Raw genomic sequence first — 21,257 nt, 5'->3', positions numbered from 1 at the left:
AGGAGTGGCATGGTGGGGTGAGGTGGGCACCAAGGGGGCAAAAGGATTTGTCAGTGAGACACGGCGTTGTTCAAGAGGTTTTGAGCAGCACCTAGACCTGGGGATTGGTAGATTTGCTTTTATAGTGTTTTTGGTGGAGTTTTTTGCTGTCACCTTTGCCTTGCCATGCCATACACATCGGGCCACTGCTCAGACCACATAGCAGGTGATGTCAGCCTAGGGTACTCAGGGACACGTTTGATTGCTTTCCTAGCACGTTTCCCCCTTCTCTGAGCACCCACTGGGTGTTTGCTGAAGATCTTTTGGCAGCAGACGCCTGCACCAGCCACAGGTAAAACTTCTCCTCTCCCGACTGCTCTTGGCTGCTGCTTATATCCGGCGAGTATCAGACGCGTCCCGGGATCTCCTGGGCCTGCGAAGGAGGCAGGGCAGGATGGATGTCCCGCTCGGCTGCGCCCAGGGCAGCGCTTTGGGGCAGCCGGGTGTACCCGCGGGCTCTCACTGGGGACAGGCAGCCTTTTGTCACCACCTAGTGGAAACACGCAGCCGGGACCGGCCTCGGGCTGAGCAGGGCGCTTGGGGACACGCACTCACCTCATCTGGGATTCCCGTGGGGTTCCCCCTCGGGCTGGCCGCCCAATTTTCCCGGCTTTTGGGCAGCCGCGTTTGCCTCGCAGCCCAGTTCCTCCCCAGCTCTGAGCAGCAGCAGCCGGGTAAGGTGTTCCCAGCGCTGCAAGGCCCGGGAAAGGCACAGGGGTGAGTGTCTGCTATGCCAGAAACTGAGAATCCATGGCAAATCTCTCCTGGGTCTCCACTGAAGCAGCTAAATTCCCTTTAACTGTGGAATTACACCAGCACTCCCAAGCCACAGACATGCTACAACAAGAGACAGCCGTAAAAGGACCTAAAGTATCTTTACTGCACAAATAGAGCTGTTAAACCTGCTCTTTTGGCCAAATTACCCTTCTCACTGATGCTTCTCTGTGAGACTTCCCTCGCTGAAATTCCTGGAGCTGCCTGCAGAGGAGCTGGGCTGTGCTGTGCCATTGGCACAGCCCTGCAATGTGGTGTGTCCCAGAAAAAGGCTGGCTTTGCTCCACTCTGGCAAGTCAGTCCTCCTGCCCACTGCTAGGGCTGGCTGGAAATCCCTGGCACATGGGATACAGGGAACAGTCCAGCCTGAACACTGGCATCTCCAATGTCCTGGCTAACTTCCTCCCTGCAGCATCCTGGGCCCTTTTTGGCCATAACAACAGCTGGCAGGGTTGGGCCACATCCCGACCTGCTCAATGGTGTGTGGATAACAGTGCATGGATTGCCATGGAGCATGGATTTACACAGTGCATGGATTAACAGTGCATGGATTGCCATCCAGCATGGATTAACAGAGTGCATGGATTGCCATGGAGCATGGAATAACAGCCCTGTGGGGCTGGCTCACTCCTCTGCCCAGGGTGCTGTGCTCCTTCCTCCAAACGCTGGGTTCTGCTGCAGCCTCAGAGATGCCAGAGGCAAGGACAACCTTCCAACACACTGCTGGGGAAAGAGATGGAACACAGGCCATACTGAGAAGTCCCCTGCCAGGGTTGGGAACCAAGACTGGCCGGCTGCCGGCCCAGCCCTTTGCAGATCCCACTGCTGGCACTGTTATTGGACACATGCAGTGTCCCAGCTGCCAAAACTGCCCCTGGCTGAAGCAACAGTTGTACCTTTCTCATGGCAAACCAGCCTCTCACAGCACGGGGAGGAACCAAGGCCAGCCCCAGCACAGGCAGCAGAGCTGTTCAGGCAATCATGGTACACCATTTTATTGCACTACATGCATGGTGAGGAGAGTGCAATCAGCTCTTGCTTCAGACAGCTAAAAGTCATTTTTAGGTCTCTCTGTCCTCCATTCCATCACTCTGCAACCCCTTGGGCCACACTTGGTCTGTGTCACTTCTTCCCCAATGTCCCCACCTGGGGACAGCTCCTACAGCACACAGTGGGACATGAGCCAGATATTGCTATTTCACAGGCAGAGCCCAGCTGCCCAACACAAGGGGATTTCTGAGGTGGGATCCCCATCTGCCTGCATGTATGTGAATGGGCAGTCCCAGCTGTTCCAGCTCCTTCCCTCCCCATTATGGCTGATGGTGGCAGGCTCTCCACAGGCTTGGCTTACTCCTGGAGAGGCTGATTGATCCCATCACGTCTCAGTGAGAAGGTTCTTTTAGCTATGACTCAGCTTGCCTGGAAACCGCCTCTCCTTACCCAGCAGAGGAGAAAGAGGCACTAGGACAGCCTAGCAGCCAGGTATATTGCCTCACCCACAGTGTATCCCTTACTTCAGGTGGCACTGAACAATCCTTGGGTGTCCCCTCAAGGGCATCAGGGCCATGCAGGACAGCATTCATTGAGAGTCTGCATTTTTATTCTAGGGCTCACTAGGATCTTGTGTGCACCAAGTCAGGTGCTTATCTAAAGTAGGGCTTGGAAAGGCAAATTGCTAGAGTCACCCATGCCTGAGTCAGGAGCCCCCAGGAACTGGCTGAATGCCCAGTCTGAAGTGGTAGGGGATGTAAGGCTGTGGGGAAACCCCAGCACTGGAGGCCACTCTGTGCCAGGTAGGGGCAAGGCAGCACTCAGCCCTTCCCGCAGAGTGACAAATGAAACAGGGGTGCTGATTCTGACTCTGGGGTCTTTTCCCTGACTTTACAGCCACCAGGGAAAAACTCCTCAGGGGAAAAGGTGGTGTCTTCTTGCAGTGACTGAATTCAAAAGCATCCATCAGGCAAGCACAGGCTTATTCTTTTCTTCCCTTTTGGGCCTTTTCTCCCAGCCTGAAGCCGTGGAGGATACCGACTGCAGAGTGCTCCCGTGCCAACTGCAGCCTCAGCAGCAGCACACTGACCGGCTCCTACGGATGCTTCTCCAAGCTGTCCACGGGTGCTTAGTGCCTCCCGAGGGTCGGGGAGGGGATGCGGGGAGAGGAGGAAGTGCTGCACAGACAGCACCGGGGAGAGACAGCGCTGGGGCGAACCCAGTCCCAAAGCCGAATGCAAAAGCGTGCTCGGGCAGAGCTCCACGCCGGGCGCTGAGCTGCCGCAGGGCCCGGCCGGGGCAGCCGGGGCTGCCGGGGAACGGCAGCGCCTCCGCCGGCCCCGGGACCGGCGGGACCCCCGGACCCCCGCCCGGCCGCACCACGTGGCCGCCGCCCGCCACGTGCTCTGCCTTGGCCCGGCCCCGCCGCCCAATCAGCGCGCAGGCGCCGAGCTGCCCCCGTCCCATTGGCTGACGCCGAGCCCTCCCGGGCGGGCGGTGCGTGCCCCCGCGCTCGCCCCCCGCCGCACGGCCCCGGCGCTGTAACGCGCCCTCCGGTTGGCTGATGGCAGAGCGCCGGCGATTGGCGCAGAGGCTCGAGGGGCGGGAACTGCGATTGGCTGGGCGGCGCGGCGAGCGCGGCGATTGGCCGGGGCGGGGGCGGTAGGGGCGGGGCCTGACGCGGGGCTAGGAAAGGGGGCGGAAGGGGCGCGCGCTCGCTCTTTCGTGTCAGTGCCCGGCCCGGCCACCCGCGCGTCCCCGCCGCTCCCGCCGCCCGCCCGCGGCCCGATCCCCCCGCGCCGCCGCCCCGCCGGACGCGCCCGCCCCGCTCCCGACACAGCCCGGCCGCCGCCCCTGCGCCGCCAGGCACCGCCGCCATCATGGTGAAGATCACCAAGGTAAGGGCGTCGGACCGCAGCCGCCGGGCGGGCAGCGGGCGGATCCCGCCATGATGGGACGGGTGGGTGCGGATGGCGGCGTATCGGAGCGGGAGCCGGGCCGCCGCCTCTCCGCTATGCGCTCGGGCCGCGCGGTGGCTCCGGGCCTGCTTTCCCTCGCCGTGAAGATGGCGGCGAGGGGAGGGGCCGCGGGCCCGCAGGCAGCGGTTTCAAGCCCCCCCCGTCCCGCTCTGCTCCGTGTGCCGGCCGCGGGCGGGGGCGCGGGGCGGGAGCGGAGCGGGCCCCGGGGCTCGGGGTGCGGGTCCGCGTGTGCGAGGGGCGCGGGTGGGCCCCGCGTGCGAGCGCGCGCGGGACGGGGGGCGGGGCTACGTCACAGTGCGGCCACGTGGGGCGCGGGGACAGCGAGCACGTGGGAGCGCGCGGCGGCCCCGGGCAGGCCCCGCGCACCGGCGCGAGCGACCCCGCGGGCCCCGGAGCGCCGCCAGGGCCGGGGGCCGCCACGTGGTGGGGACAATCACCCGCCGGAGCGAGCGCTCGCAGGCGACACGGGTGAGCACGGAGCTAAACGTGCTGCTCACGCTCTCTTGCAGACCCCGAAGAATCAGATCAAACAGAAAAAATCGGCTCCTCCTCCGAAAAAGTTCGAGGAAAGTGAGGAAGAGGAGTCCTCCGACCTAGATGAAAGCAGCGGAGAAGAGGTGATTGATCTAGAGATGGAGTCAAAAGGATGCACGTGTTACAGGAGTGTCATGAGGGTTGTGGGTTACAGTGTAACATGACATTAATAAACAGTCGGTGTTCCTCACTAAACTGTGGCTAAAGAATAAACTGGATTCATAAGGCCAAAGCAGCGTGGGGAAAAATAGCTCAACTGCTAAGCCTGTACTTCCAGGCTTTTGGAAGTACTGCTAGGTCCTAAAGCTGTCTCAAAGCTGATAAGCAAGTGAGTACTTACGAGATTTGTCACATGCAGATAAATGTGCAAGTAAAAATTCCAAGATCCTGAATGCTATTAGACATCACTGGTCTTGGGTAAGGACCAGAGAATTGGGAGGTGCTTTGATGTTCCATAAGTAGGCTCTTGAAAGCATGAAGAAGCTGGGTTTGAGCTTTATTGACTCATCAGGGTGGGCATTTGAGGTAACTTAACAGAAACTGTCAGAAGGATATGCTTTAGATTTCAGTTGCCATATGTTTGTCTGATAGTGAAGTAATGATAACTTAAACAGGCTAGCATGAGTCTTACACTAATGTGTCTTTCAGATGATCCCCCAGAAGAAACCACAAAAAGTTGCTGTTACCCCAGCCAAGAAGGCTGCAACTCCTGCAAAAAAAGTTGCTACTCCTGCGAAAAAGGCAATTACACCTGCAAAGAAGGTTGTGGCTACTCCACAGCCCAAAAAAGCTGTTACTCCAACTCCTAAAAAGGCTGCTGTCCTAACCAAAGGAGCGAAAAATGGAAAGAATGCCAAGAAGCAGGAGAGCGAAGAAGAAGATGATGAAGATGATGACGAAGATGATGATGATGAGGAGGAAGATGATGAAGAAGATTCTGGTAAGTTTTGAAATACGCATTGACTAAAGCTGGTTCAATCAAGTCATTAAATATGAATACCTTTGAAGTTAAAGTATTTGTATGATTCTAAGACTAGGGGGGGAGAGGGGTGTTCATTGATTAAAGATGGGTTTAGAATTAGAGGTGGGCAATGGGTGAAGTTTGGAGGAGAGCTTGGGCTGCAGCTGCCTTACAGAGCCTGTAAAGCATCTCCTAGTTTCTCCATTGCTCTTTCCTAAACTTTGGACAAAAATTTGGGAATATCTAAGTACTTTTTAACTATACCACTCATCCATTGAACCTTAGTAGTAAAGACTTGTTGTACTGTTGGTGCAGATGAGGAAGAGGAACCACCAATACCTGTGAAGCCTGCAGCCAAAAAACCTGCAGCAGTACCAGCCAAAAAGCCTGCAGCTGTGCCAGCAAAGCAGGAATCTGAGGATGAAGAGGATGATGAGGAGGATGATGAGGATGATGAAGAAGAGGATGGTATGTTTATTATTAAACACTTACAGGGAACTGGGAGAGAGAGGTAACTAAACGGATAATGGGAGTGATGCAGTGTGTGCTCAGCTGGTTTTAGCTGGTTGCTGTTGTCCTTATTGCTGAATGGGTGTTAATTTCCCCATTGTTAATAAAACTTACAATTGGTGAACAGGTATTAGAGGTTTTTTTAATGCAGTACAACTTGAGGGAGAGAGAGAACTTCTGTGAAAATTAACTGTATTTAACTTTTTTTACAGTTAAAATTTAACTGTATTTAACATAGAAACTTTAGGAGGCATGAGAAACATTTTGCCTAACAGCATTTTGTTTTTCTTAGTTTCAAAAGGAGCTTAACATGGAACTGTCTGAAAACTGCTCATCTTGTTTCAGAGTCTGAAGATGAAGCCATGGACACAGCCCCTGTTCCAGTGAAGAAAACCACTCCAGCCAAGGCTGCACCAGTGAAAGCCAAGGCAGCAGAATCTGAAGATGAGGAAGATGATGATGAGGAGGATGAGGATGATGATGAAGAGGAGGAGGATGAAGAGGATGCTGAGGAGGAAAGTGAGGATGAAAGTGAGTTTCAGTGTTTTTGAGACCATAACTCTTTAATAACAGGAAAGATGCCTGAGCAAAACTGTTGTCCTATAATGGTCTGTTTTGCTGAGGAGCAGCTGCTGAGTGACAAGAGAAGGTCTTTTGTATGACTGGTGTAAAGATTAATGCTCCTGTGTTGATTCAGTGTAGGAAAAGTTCTGTATTTTTCAGTGTTATTTTGTTTTCTGTCACAGAACCTGTCAAGGAAGCACCTGGAAAGAGGAAGAAAGAAATTACCAATAAAAGTGCACCAGAGCCCAAGAAAAAGAAAACGGATGGTAAGTGGTGTGGGATCATCAAATGATATTTGTTTGATGGGTATGATTGGACTCTGCTGCCTGAGGAATGTAACTATGAAGGTCCAGGATGTCAGGGGTGGGATTTCCCAGCACAAATGATGATTATAAGGGACTTAATACTGAAATATGATGTCACTTTTGAGCAAAAACTGATGTGCTAAAGCTGTCTGGAGTCTGGCTCTCAGTTTTAAAAGCTGCCTTTAAAAAACCCCACTTTATTATCTTCTCATTGAAAGGGCCCACATCAGCTTTCTCTGTATTTGTTGGAAATTTGGCCTGCACCAAGGAGTTTGACGAGCTGAAGACTGGCCTTAGAGAATTCTTTGGGAAGAAGAATATTGAAGTTTTAGATGTCAGAATCGGTGCTTCCAAGTGAGTTCCTCAGTAAAATTTTGCTGCTTATTCCTTTTATTTGGCACTGCTTTGTTCAGGGGCATGCTGGTGCTGGTTCTTCTTAAGATGCTGGGGTGGTTACTTGGTAGTGATGAGGATTTAACTTTGCCTGGAATTTGACTAGAGGGGACCCTCTGTGGTGTTGGGTTTTGTGTTCGTGGTCTCTGCTGCCAGAGATGGGTGAGCTGAGATCTCAAGGATGCTGTTCCTTCAGGCGGTTCGGCTATGTGGACTTCTCATCTGCTGAGGATCTGGATAAAGCTCTCCAAATGAATGGAAAGAAGTTAATGGGTTTGGAAATCAAACTAGAAAAAGCAAAGAGCAAGGAAACCATGAAAGAAAACAAGAAAGGTATGGCCCAATAAAGAGTTTCTAAAATGCTTACATACAGATATACAAGTTCAGACTGGAATATCTGCAAATGTGATTCTAAGAAATAGTGCATACTGGGAGGGCTGAGGAAGAAATGTGTTTCTTTCTGAAGCCTTAGAACCTGTTTTTTGAACTTGATGCTCTTAAGAGAAGTACAGTAGTTTCATTAACTTTATTTACAGTTGCTTTTGCAACTTCTGATAATGTGAATGTTGTTAATTTCTGCTGGATCAACTTGCTGAGTCTCACTTAAGTGGCAGTGTGGATGAGGAGGGATTTTTAGCTGGTAACCTGAGAGTAACTTTGTCTTTGCAGAGAGAGATGCCAGAACCCTGTTTTTGAAGAACCTGCCCTACCGCATAAGCGAGGATGAAATCAGAGAGGTGTTTGAAAATGCCATGGAAGTCCGGATAGTGATGAACAAGGACGGGAGCAGCAGAGGGTGTGTAGCTGAGAGGACTCTTGTGTGTTTGCTGTTCCTTTAGCTCTTGGCATACTCTGATAAGCTTACGTGTCCTTTGGCTGCCTTAAGGAACCTGATGCATTAGTTGTCCTACTTTTTGCAGCATTTTTCTTTTGCATCTTTCCCTCCTCATTCACAAACTTTGTCATTCCTGGAAGGAGGCATTTGCTAACGTTCTTTTCTGTTCTGTAGGATGGCGTATATTGAATTTAAAACAGAAGCTGAGGCAAACAAAGCTCTGGAGGAGAAGCAGGGCACAGAAATTGAGGGTCGTGCCGTGGTCATTGACTTCACTGGCGAGAAGAGCCAGCAAGAACATCACAAAGGTACTTTCCATGCTGATAACATGCATACAGATGACATACAGGATTTATTTCCACTTGTTTCAGAAGTCCCAGGGGGTGTAACACCTTAAAATACTGCAAGAAAATTAAGATAGCAAACCTTTTGCCTGACTTATATTCTGCATCGTATACATTTTATGTCTCTACTGCTTGTTTCAGACAAGGGGGGACAACTGGTCTCAGTGAATAAAACAGGTTTGGATTTGGCTTTCTGCCTCACCTTGAGGTGAGGAAAGGGCAACAAGTATTCTTACACCTTGGCAGAGTGGTGACTAGAAGAAGAGAGCTCCCTTTCTCCAAACTTGCACTTAACACCACTTTTTTTCCCATAGGAGAGTCAAAGACCCTAATTGTCAACAACCTCTCGTATGCTGCTACAGAAGAGAGTCTCCAAGAAGTGTTTAAGAAAGCTTCTTCCATCAAGGTGCCACAGAACAACCAGGGCAGGCCTAAAGGGTAATGTTGTGCCTTTCTTTTGACCCCTGGGCTGGCATTGGAAATTACTTTCCTCCAGGAATCCCTGGTTGCTCCCAGGCTGACTGGCATCTTCCTCTCCACATAGGTATGCATTTGTAGATTTTGCCACAGTTGAGGATGCCAGAGAGGCATTGAATTCCTGTAACAACACAGAGATCGAAGGCAGAACGATCAGACTGGAATTCAGTTCACCATGGCAGAAAGGGAACACGAATGCACGAGGAGGAGGAGGAGGAGGATTCAATCGTAAGTGTTTCGTGTTTGATCTCCAGCTGTGGCAGGAAGGCACCGTCCAAGCAATCCCACCATCTGAGGCTGCTTTAAAAAAACAACAAACAAAAACCAAAAAAACCCCATGCCAATCATTGTAAGCAAGTGTGCTGGATATGATGACTGATTATCTGAAATACTGATGAAACTGTTGTCAAATTCCTCTAGATAGTCAAGTGCTGATCCAGCAGTGTCTGTACAGTTACTGTCACTGTTGATAAGGTGCAAGCATCTATTTTAAAAAGGGAGCAGGACAAACTTTCTTCGGCAGTATCAGGTTGGCTGATGGAAATCCTTTGATGTCAGGCTCTAACTGCAGTCCTGAAAAGATTTTCATGGATTTCAGATGCTTGAGCTGTTCTTTAAAAAAAACCCCTTTATCCGTGAGAGCTGTTCTGGGAGCCAGTAATGCAGTGGATGTGATGTTATGAAGCTGAAGGTTGCCTTGCTCAGGCTGAATGACTTCTGAATGTGTTCCCTTTTCACAGAGCAAAGCAAAACATTGTTTGTCAGAGGCCTTTCCGAGGACACCACAGAGGAGACGTTAAGAGAATCATTTGAAGGCTCAATCAGCGCGAGAATAGTCACAGACAGAGACACTGGATCATCCAAAGGGTGGGTTAAACATCACCTGAGCTACATTCAGGTGCTACAGGGCACCTCTTTAGCTGATCTCTGCAATGCACGGTGTTTTCTTGTGCTCATGTTCATGTGGGTGGTTCTGTGAAACTGGTAAATAGGGTGGGAGCAGAGAACACACAGCTTTGGGTCCACTGGTGGAGGGCAGCATGTTGTTTACTTCTCACCTCTTCTCAGTGAGCTCCTTCCTGCCTACAAATCTCCGTGGCAGCTGATGGATTCGCACGAGAAGAAAATTAACTGTTCAGTACTGGCAAACTCACAGTGGGGCACTGCCCATCGATTGTGATTAGCCACTGCTGGCCTACAAGTGACACATCCTGTGCGGTGCAGAAGTGCTTGTATTTGATTTCAAAAGGATTTCTGTCAGGAACCTGAAGGTGGTGCTGCTGCTTGTGGAATGTGACTCACTCTTAAAACCTCTTTCCTAGGTTTGGATTTGTGGACTTCAGCTCTGCAGAAGATGCCAAAGCAGCTAAAGAAGCCATGGAGGATGGAGAGATAGATGGAAACAAAGTGATCCTCGATTTTGCCAAGCCAAAGGGCGACTTTCAGCGTGGTGGTGGATTTGGTGGTCGTGGTGGCAGAGGAGGTGGCCGGGGAGGAAGAGGTGGCTTTGGTGGCAGAGGTGGTGGCAGAGGTGGATTTGGAGGTAAGAGGAAGCAAATGCTGCTGTTTGCAGGGGTTGTTGTGCTCAGAAATTAACCCAAAGCCATTCTTGGGTTTATGGTGTGGGGCTGCCACAGAGCATTGGATATGAATTTATTTTCTGTCCTGTGCCAGGATGGGTTTGGAAGGGCAGTGGTTATAGATATACCACTGCAATATATTTGTATACATATATAAATGTATATAGTAAATACTATAGTGGTAACTCTGATTTTTACAATAATTTTCTTTCTAGGTAGAGGAGGAGGTGGCTTCCGAGGAGGCAGAGGAGGAGGTGGAGATCACAAGCCACAAGGGAAGAAGATCAAGTTTGAATAAACTTTCCCTTTCCTTTCCCTTCTCCTGCTCTCCAAGACTATCTGAAAGGACTCCGGGGGTTTTTATTCTCCTTTAAACTTGGCGGAGCCTTCGGAGGACATTCCAAGAAGCGAAGCAGTACTGTGAGCCACTTGGAAGATAAAATTTTCATTTCATGGAAGAGAGAGCAAGCCATTTTGACTGCTTGCCTGTTCAAGTGAACTTTTTAAAACAAAGAGTGGTAGATGTGGGAATTTACCCCTTGTCTGTGAGTTGTCTTGAATTTATAATGTTTTACCCATGTAAAAATTTTTTTTTCCTATAAACTTCTGTAGCATTTTTGCTGTAAAAATGCAGAATGTTTTATCATTTGTGCTTCAGCACCCTGTCTTGGACAGATTAAAGGACCTAAACTGGTTCGTGTTACTTCTCTACCACTAAATGAAGCCAGGCTGTGAGGAGCAGGCTGTATGTAGCCTTCCCTCTTTGGATTAAGGTCATTGGTGTCACAGCAGCAGCTTCTGTCCTGCTTTGCTCTAGCCTGTGTCAGCTCCCAGCAGTGTGTTAGCAGGAAGTATGGGAGAATATGATGGCCAAGGTAAGCGCTGTAACCACAACCATATTTTGTTAAATTTTTTAAAATTGAAGATGCTGTGATGGTGCTTGCTAGCCAATTGCTTTTCTACTTTCTTTTTTAACAAAGTAAATGAGATCTTGTACTAAGGCCCTGCCATTCAGTTGCTCTCTCCTACAGGCATTTTCTCCTGTGCTTCATTAGAAATTGTCTCCTCTTACCTGTAAGTGTGAAGCAAATATATAAACAGGAGTTTGGGATAAGTGGCTGCTTGTTTGTAACCAAACTCAGGCCTGCTGCCCTGGCCAGTCTTGTGGCAGTGGTCACTGGCCAGTTTTTCTAGCCAGGCTTGGGGTGCTGTTCTGTAAGTGGCAGTTATTGGAGTAGGTGGTTTTCTCAGACCTGTGGGTGCAGAAAACATGGCACAGAAAGCTGGACTGTGTAGCTGAGCCTTCCTGGGCACAGGACCTGCAGTGTCAACTGCCCCTGCCCTGCTGAAAGGTCCCGGCCTGGCCTTTGGCCTGTGCCAGTGCCCTCAGCTCTGGCCGTGCTCACAGACTGCGCCACTGCTGGGACCTTCCCTGCCCTGCTGAGCCTTTGCAGCCACTCCTCCCTGGCTGCCCAACATCGAGCCCTTCGCCAAAGCCCATTCCCTGTGGCTATAACTAAAGGCAGTGGTGGGGCGAGGTCGCTTCAGCTCAGGGTTGTGGTGTTGGTGTGCCGTGTGTCACCGGCCCAGGGCTCCCCAGCCCTTCGCCATCGGCCATTTTGGGGCCCTACCCGCGGCCGGCGGCAAATGGGCGGAGGGGCGCGCGCGGCCGCCAGGGGGCAGCACCGCCCGCGCGCCGCGCCGTTCCCGCCATGGCTGAGGGGGCTGCGTGAGGGGAGCGCCGGGCAGCCCTCGGCTGTGAGGGGAGCGCCGGGCAGCCCTCGGCTGTGAGGGGAGCGCCGGGCAGCCCTCGGCGTGACCCCCTCCGACCCGCACATGGGCCATAATCCCGCACACACAGCGGCATGTGACAGCGTGGGGTCACGCTGGAGAGGGAATGGGCAGGAGTATCCATGAGTGCATCCACGCAACACTGGAGTTTTGTCCATGCATATGGAATTTTTGGTGCCTTGGAGAAGCCAGCCCAAGTGGGAGATGGCCCAGCCTGCCAAATACAGTCTGTCCTGGTCCCCTTTGCTGGCCTCTCTGCTCCCCAGCACTGGGAGTGACCCAGCTGGGTGCCAGCCCTGGAAACGGAGCCCCTCAGTGCCCCAGGGCCAAGGTGAGACCCAGCGGTTCACCTGTGGCTTTCCTCCTCTTCACCCCAGCCACGTTCAAACCTCATGACCAAGGGTTGTGTTACCCCATGGTGGTTCTTTGGCTGTGGAAGTGAGCAAGATCCTGCTGTGGGGAGGGTAACAGGGACAGGAGGTACCCATCTTCTGCACAAGGAGAGAGTGCTTGACAAAACTAGTGGGTTTCCAACCCTGCTGAGGTGGCTTTTGCCACAGAGGTTGCGATGGAAAGCTCCTCCCTGCAAGGCACCAGGGGGATCTGAAGTTAAGTTTGAAATTGAGGTGGAGGAGTGCCTGCAAGAGAGAAAATACTTACCAGCCTTGTTACCATGCCAGGCTCCACAAGGAAGCTGTGCCAAACTGGAACAGGGCAGCTACAGTACCCAGATGCCCACTCCAAGGAGTAGTTTTGTCATTGTAGCCCCCTGCCAGGTTTTGTTCCCAGCAGAAACTCACTAGTAATGAAACAAAGTCAAGGCTTGTAGGATTTTTTTCTTCTTCTTTTAACCTTTATTTGGAAACTAGAATATTCACCAAACTCTACAAGGTTTCTCTGTACAGGTCCCACCAGGTGAAGAACAACACTGAGAGATGTCTGCATACAGCCCTAGCTCACCGTACACATTGCTACAGAGAGTGAGAGCTGACCCTGTATTCAGGATAAATGTACAGCCTAAAGTACTGTACCTGACATAAATTACAAAGGTATCAATTTGGAAAGTGTTTCTGAACTCACTCCTGTTGGAAGGAGGGAGGGGAGAGGAAAAGGAAAGAGTTGTGTGCTGCCTAAGCCCAGTGGGTACCAAAAATGCCCTCAGGATGCTGCCCTGCTGCTCCAGGGACCTGGTGCATTGTACATCCAATTTCACAGTATCACCACCAGCTGAGCATTGGGCAGCACTGGCTTTTTCTCTTCCCCCTCTTTAAATCTGCATCTCATCTGTGCAGGGCCATTTTGAGAGTGGTGTGGCTTGGTGTGTGGGTGCCCTTTTTGACTGGTTTATGCCCTTTTTTAGTTTGTTTTTTAACCTGGGGAATGTACTTGGAGTAAATGAAACAGGCCCATTTCCAAAATGCATTAAGAAAAAGAGAGAAAGGGAAAAAAAAAAGGCACTGCACAGGGGGACCTTTGAGGTAGTAATTTTTTTTTCCTTTCAATGTCTGGCACCAGAGAGGGAGAGAGGGTAAGGGCATCTGTGCCCGTGTTTTGCTGTGCGTGGTCAGGGCCATGGATGTGGCTGTGTGTCCACCCCCTGCAGGGACATCTGGGCATGCCAGCCCTACACACAGGGACATCTGTGTGTGCAGACCCTGTGCCTGGGAGCACGTGTGTGAGTGTGTGAGCGTGTGTGGCTTTGCACATTCCTGTGGCTTTGCTCATGCCTGCAGTCAGTGGCTGGAGAGCATCCGTGGCCCTTGTGTGGCCACATGTCTCTCTGTTGGGTGATTTTCACCAAAGCAGCCAACCCAGGGCTCCCCTCAAGAACTCATGGCTCTTTCAGCCCAAAGAAAAAAAGGCCATATCTTGTGGCACCATTCCCTGTCATGCTCCTGCATCTCAGCCTGTAGAATAAACACTCCAACAACCCTGAGAGGAGCAGATGTGTGAAACACCAGTTTTCCTTCACTTTGTCCCCTTGGACCCTGGTTCTCATGCCAGAGCAGGACCAATTTCTTCAACCTAGCCTGGAGAATCACAGTTGCTGACAAACCAGGGCTGAACCCAAAGCAGCCACACACAGGGCCTTTGGGGCTGTTGTCTCCTGCAAGGCAAAGCCACGAGGGCAGCTGTGCAGCGTGAAGAGGGTCTCCCCAACAGCACCCCCAGGGATGCCCAGGAAGTAAGGTCCCAGAAGTGACAAATCCCTGGGGTACTCCAAGGGGGGGCAGCAGTTTTTTCCACTGCTTCCTTGGCCACAGGCAAGAGCAGCTGGCCTAATCTCTTTCCTGCCAGGAGGAACAAATCCCTGAGGAATTTCAGCTGGGTGCATTCCTCTGAGGACACGTAAGGCTGCAGAGGGGCTGGGAGCCAAGAACAGCCCAGGCTGGTACTGGAAGCCACCATTGCCTGGGATCCTCTGACAGGGACAAGGACCCCAGTCCCCTGACTACCAGGCTAATGCAGACTCAGGGCTGTTGAGGGCCAGCCTTGGAGAAGAGCCCCTTTCCCCAGCTGCATATGGGCACACAGAGCAGTTTGGTGGAGGTGAACCCAATGCACACAGGGTCAATGTTACCAAAACCTTGCATGGAGGAGAAAGAAATTTGAGATGACAAAATCACATGATCTTTGAGTCGGGAGGAGCCAATGCACTTATAATTGGCTGAACTCCCTTGAAGCAGCTTCCCTGGATAGCCTGAGTATCTCCAAAAAATGCCAGTGCCACATCCCTCCCTGCTTCCCTCCATCCCTCCATTCATCATGCTGCTGTGGAGGAAGTACCTAAAGCAGAGCACAAACCTCTTTGCCCTCTCTCCCTTTTGTGCTAGACTTGTCATATTTTGTTGGTTTTTTTCTCTTTTTCAGCAACCCCCAACCCAGCTGGAGATACATGAACCACAATACAGTACAGGAACAAACAGTATTGCAAACCCTGTCCATGAGCACAGTGTCTCTGCCCTCCTTACCCCGGAGGGCAGTGCCCCTGAAGGATTTGTGTGCCACCAGCAGAGGCTCACCCCACCCCAGAGCAAGGATCAGTTGTCCCAGCTCCTGCAGTCCCAGCTCTCCAGAAAGATGGAGTTAAAGGACATTGAGTTTTCTTGAGCATGTCAAGTTACTGTGGACCAAGTCCCACATTTGGAGCAACTCTGGAGGCAGCAGTTTATGAACCACCAACATACTCCGGTAAAAACATGGCTCCTTGTTCATCTTGCTGTTCTTGTTTTTCACAATGCCAAAAGTTTTGAAGCCCTCGTGCCCAACAGGTGACACTTTAAGGACCTCCAAGCACATCCCTAGGAAGACATCATCGATGGGGTACAGCTCCAGCGTCTCTGAGGCCTTATGCAGCCTCTTGGCCAGGGCTCCATCCATGATGAAGCCCCCACCCCCTGCATAGGGTGGGTAGATGTTTTTGTTGTAGAGGGCGCTGGGGATGTAGTACTTGTTCTCCTTCTTACGGATCGGCCTGGCCTTGTAGAGGACATCCCCCACAAAGAGATCCTCTCCCTCCTTCTTGTCCTCCAGGAACTCCAGGATATTGCTGGGACTCACAAACACATCGTCGTCACCTTTGAAGATGAAGCGGACATTGTCACAGTAGATGTCGACCCACTTCAGGAAATGGACCTCTTTGAGGGTGAGGTTGAAGAAGCTGTCCAGGAAATCCCACTGCAATATGTCCCCATAGATGTGGTTCTCATAATCTAGCAGTTTCTGGTGGTTGGCTCTCTCCTCCTCCTTGGATGCGGTGCCCAGCAAGAACAGCGTCCTGATCCTCTTGCCCTCCACCTCCTTCTCCTGGCCCCAGGTCCTCCGGATGGCTTCGCGGCGGTCGTGCTGCGTGATGATGGACTTGACCACGATGAGCAGGTACACATCCCCGCTGCACTTTTCTGCGTGGTTGATCAGCATGGGGAAGTAGCGGCAGTGCCGATAGAGCAGGAACTGCTGGAAGTTGGGCTCCAGCCCTTTGAACCACTCCACCTTGCTGAAGTTCTGGTTGGCTGAGCAGTTGGTAGTGGTGACATCCCAGGATTTTGTTTGCTTTGCCGTCACGCTCTCCTCCTTCACAGGAGCCTTCTCTTTCTTGGTCTTCCAGAAAGTGCTGCTGATGGAGAAGGCGTTGTCTCTCTTCTGCGATTTCAAGGGCTCTGAAGGGGGAAGTTCTTTCTGCTGCTGGCCCTGCATGAACTGGTTTGGGGCCATTCCACGCTGCAGCACCGTCACTGTAATGATCAGCAAGAAGGACAGACAAACTGTTTTGTAGATAGTCTTCTTCCTAAAGGGAAGAGACAAAGGTTAAGGAGAAGAAACTACAGGCTTCAAGAGGTTTGTCTGCAAAAGCACTTTCTTTAGAGGTCATGGGGTGCTCATAATCTGTGTTCCATCACCTTTTGAGGAGCAGAAACCTCATGGGAAGAGCTGTTGGACATGTCCATGCATACTTTTCCCAGATGCATCCTGCTTGTGGGGTGGCTCTGGGGCTACACTTCACTGTGGGGACAGCACAAGGTATGTGGGAGGGGCTGCAGTGTCATCTGGTAACCCCAGTGCTAAGATCAGGGGAGATGAAAATGGGCTGAGACAGAGAGAGAGAAAAGTCAGGGTGAGAGTTTCAGCAAGGCAGATGTTTCAAAAGAAAGTTCCAAGGGAAATTGCTGTTTCAGCCATCTGAAAATTGCAGTTTAGGACAAGAGCAGGAGGAAATTATATTTTCCACAGAAGCCTTAGCTCCAAGACAGACATACTATCCATGGCCTAGACTGGCATCACAGGTTACACAGCACTGAGAAACCAGAGCTGAGAACACCACAAGAGTCAACATGAAACCGGCATTGCTGTTCATTTCAAAATGGCATATCAGGGAAAAAAAAAACCACCACCACCCCAACAAAAACAAAACAAAAAACCCCATTTGAATCCAATTTTGTGGTTCAGTGGGAAAAAGACATCCCTACAACCACCTTGGGAACCAGTATTTCTGGGGGCACCCCTGGGCGTTTTGGCAGCTCGGGTCCCATTGATTCCTTTGTGGTGTTAAGGAGCAGCAGATACAGAGCAGATTGGGTGGGCAGATTTTCCCAGCCTGAGACAAATCAGGTGTCTGCATGTCCAGGGTGTGCAGGGCATGAGTACATCAAACCCAGTTCTTGCTGGGGCCATCCTGCTTGCTTTCCTCTGCTGCAGACCTATAGCTCTGGGAAGCTGCTGGCTCATGGGACAGACCCTGGGTGAAGCTCAGGGGGGGCTTGAGCAAGATCCTCCTGAGGTCCTTGGGACTGCGAGAAGGCTGCACTTGGAGATTCCTGATGCACAATTCCTCCCCAGCCTGCTTTTCCACACAGCTAAAGGTGGGTTTCTCATCCCACTGCCTGAGAGGAGGGGACTTCCCTCTCTGCCCAGGTGCACAATGTCACTCCTGAGTGCTCAGCTTTGATCCACAGCTTGCACATGTGCACCAACTCCCTTCTACCTCAGTCCTGCATGTTCCCACGCCTTGGGATGTCTCCCTGTGCAGATGAGCACTGGGCATGGAAGGATGGCAGCTGAGCTCCTCGTCTCCACTCCCAACAGCTTCCCAGGGGCAGTCCCATCTCTGTCTGCTCCTACGGAAGGTGCTTGGCAGTCCCTGGACCCCTTTTTCCTGCCACTGGGTTGTGGAGCTGACAAAGGCAGATGTGGCACTGGTCTCGGGACACCCCTGTGCCTGTCCTCTTAATGTTAGAAGCACATCCAGCCTAGGGACACTCACTGGGGACAGCCCTCAGGCACCTGCTGCCATTAAAACCAGAGAGAACCAGAATCATCTCTAGCAGAGAGATGGCAGATGGCACCTTCACTTCAGGACAGTCCAGAGAAGGAGCTTGGGGCTGAAACCTGAAATATTTAACCCAAGTATTTTAAAAGCCATGAAACTCTCGTAGACCCAGGGACTGAATTGTGATCAGAACCACCATGAAGCTGCTGGAGTTTTGGGCCTCAGGCTGCACCAAAGCACCTGCTTGATGGGACACCCCATAGGTGTCAGATTCCCCAGGACAGGGGACAACACTGTGTGAGGGATTCCACTCACCCTGAAATGCAAAAATCCCAGACAGGAATCAGGAGCTCCTGTCTTTGGCTTCGCCCTGAAGCAAAAAATCTTTTGAGCCCGACGTTGTCGTGGGAAAACTGTGATCACTAGTGTGGATTGTGGGAGCGAGCGTGGAAATAAGTAATTACGGGTAAACGGATAGATATTCCTCATCCGGTTTTATACGTGGCCACTCATCTGAGACTGATGAGGGAGCAGTTCTGATTAGATCTCACCATTCCATTAACCCTCTCCAGCCCTGCCTGCACAGCCTTGAGCTTATTCTTACAAACCCTTTAGTTCCAATACAACTTTGCTCCAAGCACAGCCAAACAATGTTTAAAACCTCTCATCCATACCCGGCACTGCTGCAGAAATAACCCGTCACCCCTGAACAGTAATTTCATTTGCATCAATCCCATCCCATCCTGTTCTGTCCCACCACATTTTTACACTCCCCACCACCCAAGGACAACAAGCAATAAAATACCCAGCCTGAAGGATAGCCAAAGGTTCCCCAGAAGCCAAAGGGGAGGGAATTACTGATACAAATTTTTAAAATTTGCATAGGTAGGGCTGTCACTAACTGGCACAGATGGTCCCAGCCTTGGCAGGCTCTGCCTAACAGAGAGGAGCTGCATGGGTGCACTGACCCCCAATAATCTCCTTGGGTCCAGACAGATGGTTCTGACCCAGAGCTGAGGGGACAATTCCAGCTTGTATTAAGAGAGGGAGCGTCGAGTGGCCTGGGTATATTTACAGGTGAAGTGTTACACAACACCACAGGAACTTATTCCTCCTTCCTTCAGTGGACCCTGTTTCCCAGTTCTCACCAGTGTAATTCCTGCTTTGTTACAATAGCCTGTTTGGGATTTTTCCTACCGGTCTGACTGCAAACCACAGGGTCCCACCAGGTCCAGCAGGAACCAGGAGCCCCACAGCCACCTCTGCCCTGTAGAAACCCTGTCCCTGCACTGCCAGGAAAGCGATGGGGACTGGGAGGACCCTGAGCCACAACTACAGACAATTCCCATATCAAACCAAGGATTTGGGGGGCACGAGAGCGACAGTGTTGGTGCATCTTTTCAGATCATGAGTCTTTCTGCTCGGTGGTCTCCTCAGATGAGAAGAACTTTAGGTACAGGTGAAAAAGTAACTCCTGCTTTCTGGGGATGCATTGACAAGGAAGGTGCTTTGGGTTTGTTGCCACCACAGAGAAGTCATCCTGCCAAGTCCCAGGACCCTTTTTTGGGGCACAGCCCCCAACCAGTCCCTAAAATGTCCCCAAGAGTTGAGGGCGCCCAGCAATACAGGGTCCAAGGGTGGCAGCCACAAAGGGAGCTCCCATCGGCGCCAGCCAGGTCTGTCTGCCCCAGCTGCTGGTTTTGCTGCCATCAAGAGAGCTTGAAAAGGTCTTAACACGTGCCTCCTCTTCCCTTTTATCCACCTAGAAAACTTCCAAAGCCTCCCCTGTGAGGTGGCTGCACCACAGGCAGTTAAACATAAGCTCCAAATTAGAGGTGGGCAGTATCCCTTTCAGGTGTTGATGCTCGAGGGCAGATGAGGCGCCGGGAGACAGGGGCTCTCTATCCCTATCCCGTTCACTTTGGATCCACGTGAAAACCTCTTTGATCCGCCAGCGCTATCTCTTTATGTGATAGGCTTTTTTTCTGGCCCCTCGATTAGACCCCGTCACTAGAGGCACCAGTATAGAATCCTGTCTGTTAGCAATGCCAAGGGTTTGGAGAGGGGCTCTTATAAAGGGGCAGATGCTGGGCAGAAAGCACCCGAACGTCCCCAGAAGTAGCCTGTGCAATAGCTAGGTACCAGCACCAAGTGGGGCCGCAGCTCGCCATGGGGGCGCCCGGAGATGCGTCCCCTCCTGATAAAAGCAGTCCGGTTTAAATACAAGGCGGTAAAAACACGCTTCTGGGGAAGAGGCAAGAGCCGAACCCCCGGGTGTTGCCCCCAGCGACAGCATCTGCCCCCAAGTTGGCGTTGCCGTGGGACAGGGACCCCACCGGGCAGGGCTGGAGGCCCTGCTGTTCCTGGCCCCACCACACAAACCAGCTCTTTTCAGGGAAAAGCTGGGAAAGCACCTCCAGGGATTGGCGGGCACCAACCGGCCGCCCCTGCCCGTTGCCCTCATTCTGCCTCCCGCCGGGCCGGAGCTCCGGTGCCCCGGGATGGGGAGAAATTTGTGCCAGGAGCGGACCCCCAGAAAGCCTTCCCCGGGGTACCGCGGTCAGGGAGACCCCGCCTGGGGGCCCCGCAGAGCCGCGGCGGCGGGAGGATGGCTCCTGAGATGGGGACAGGCGGACAGGGGACAAATGACAAACTCCGTCCTTCGTCGCTTCGCCATGCCCACCCTCCCCACCAGAGCTGCCCTTCCCCGGCCAGCCACCCCCGAGGCGGCTCCCGAGAGGGAGCCGGTGGGGAGGGGACCTCGCAGTCCCCCGGCTCCGGGCAGGACGCAGAGTCGGGAGCAGAGGACAGGGGGACAGCGGCGCCAGGGATACCGGGATTCGGTGCGGGAGCGGGGCTCGGGCTCCGCGCTCCCCGGAGATCACTCACCACTGGAACATGCTGGGAGTGGGACGGGGCGGCCGCTCCGCTGCTGGCCGGGCTGCCCGCGGTCCGGGCGCGTCTCTCTGCGCTCTTCCTCCTCCTCCTCTTCTTCTTTCTTTCTTTCTTTTTTTTTTTTTTTCCCCTACTTTTTCTCTTTTCCCTCCCCTCTCTCTCCGAGGTGGAGCCTAGAGATGGACGGCAGAGCAGGTAGGTTAACTCTTGCCCTGCCCCTCTGTCCCGTCCCCCACGCCCGCCCTAGTAAGACGGACACCTCCCAGTGCTCCCAGGGCAAGGAGTTTAAGGGTGACACCCCACACGTGCCCCTGAGGACCCTCCCCGCTGCTGATGGGACACTCACCAGGATCTGGGGACTCGGGGGAGTCCTAGTCCAGCTTCTCGTGTACTGTGCCCTCTCTGGGGTGCATTAGCTCTGCCCCGGAGCCTTTAATGCACCTCCTGAAATCCCCACCTCTCCTGGGACCCACCCTTCCCCCACGACCCACATCTCAGTCAGGGTCTACACCTTGCCAA

General features: G+C 52.3%; 2 protein-coding genes and 2 non-coding genes across 4 annotated transcripts; 3 read left to right on the top strand and 1 right to left on the bottom strand.

The window, feature by feature from the left end:
• Window positions 1-3,470: 3,470 nt before the first annotated feature.
• NCL (nucleolin) lies at window positions 3,471-10,979 on the top strand. The gene is made up of 15 exons (XM_063408235.1): window positions 3,471-3,701; window positions 4,292-4,399; window positions 4,965-5,256; window positions 5,593-5,745; window positions 6,133-6,318; window positions 6,534-6,617; window positions 6,875-7,010; window positions 7,246-7,382; window positions 7,719-7,845; window positions 8,059-8,192; window positions 8,543-8,666; window positions 8,773-8,933; window positions 9,446-9,572; window positions 10,028-10,248; window positions 10,501-10,979. The coding sequence occupies exons 1-15, from the start codon at window positions 3,684-3,686 to the stop codon at window positions 10,581-10,583; spliced, it is 2,091 nt and encodes a 696-aa protein (XP_063264305.1). The 5' UTR covers window positions 3,471-3,683; the 3' UTR covers window positions 10,584-10,979.
• On the top strand, window positions 6,727-6,796 carry LOC134556599 (small nucleolar RNA SNORD82). The gene has a single exon (XR_010081887.1). It is a non-coding gene; the product is annotated as a small nucleolar RNA SNORD82 (small nucleolar RNA).
• Window positions 9,069-9,145, top strand: LOC134556601 (small nucleolar RNA SNORD20). The gene has a single exon (XR_010081889.1). It is a non-coding gene; the product is annotated as a small nucleolar RNA SNORD20 (small nucleolar RNA).
• A 1,920-nt stretch (window positions 10,980-12,899) lies between the features above and the next one.
• B3GNT7 (UDP-GlcNAc:betaGal beta-1,3-N-acetylglucosaminyltransferase 7) lies at window positions 12,900-20,993 on the bottom strand. Its single transcript, XM_063408149.1, has 2 exons — window positions 20,733-20,993; window positions 12,900-16,364 (listed from the first exon to the last, which is right to left on the bottom strand). The coding sequence occupies exons 1-2, from the start codon at window positions 20,741-20,743 to the stop codon at window positions 15,164-15,166; spliced, it is 1,212 nt and encodes a 403-aa protein (XP_063264219.1). The 5' UTR covers window positions 20,744-20,993; the 3' UTR covers window positions 12,900-15,163.
• Between the last annotated feature and the right edge of the window lie 264 nt (window positions 20,994-21,257).

Source organism: Prinia subflava, chromosome 11 (assembly GCF_021018805.1).
Source record: "Prinia subflava isolate CZ2003 ecotype Zambia chromosome 11, Cam_Psub_1.2, whole genome shotgun sequence".
Taxonomy (NCBI): Eukaryota; Metazoa; Chordata; class Aves; order Passeriformes; family Cisticolidae; genus Prinia; species Prinia subflava.
This window is presented reverse-complemented; position numbering and strand designations above follow the sequence as displayed.

Excerpts from the sequence above, each read along its gene's own strand:
- NCL (XM_063408235.1), top strand. Across the intron at positions 5,746-6,132 it reads GGATGATGAAGAAGAGGATG|AGTCTGAAGATGAAGCCATG; the intron begins GTATGTTTATTA and ends ATCTTGTTTCAG. Across the intron at positions 6,618-6,874 it reads CAAGAAAAAGAAAACGGATG|GGCCCACATCAGCTTTCTCT; the intron begins GTAAGTGGTGTG and ends TCTCATTGAAAG.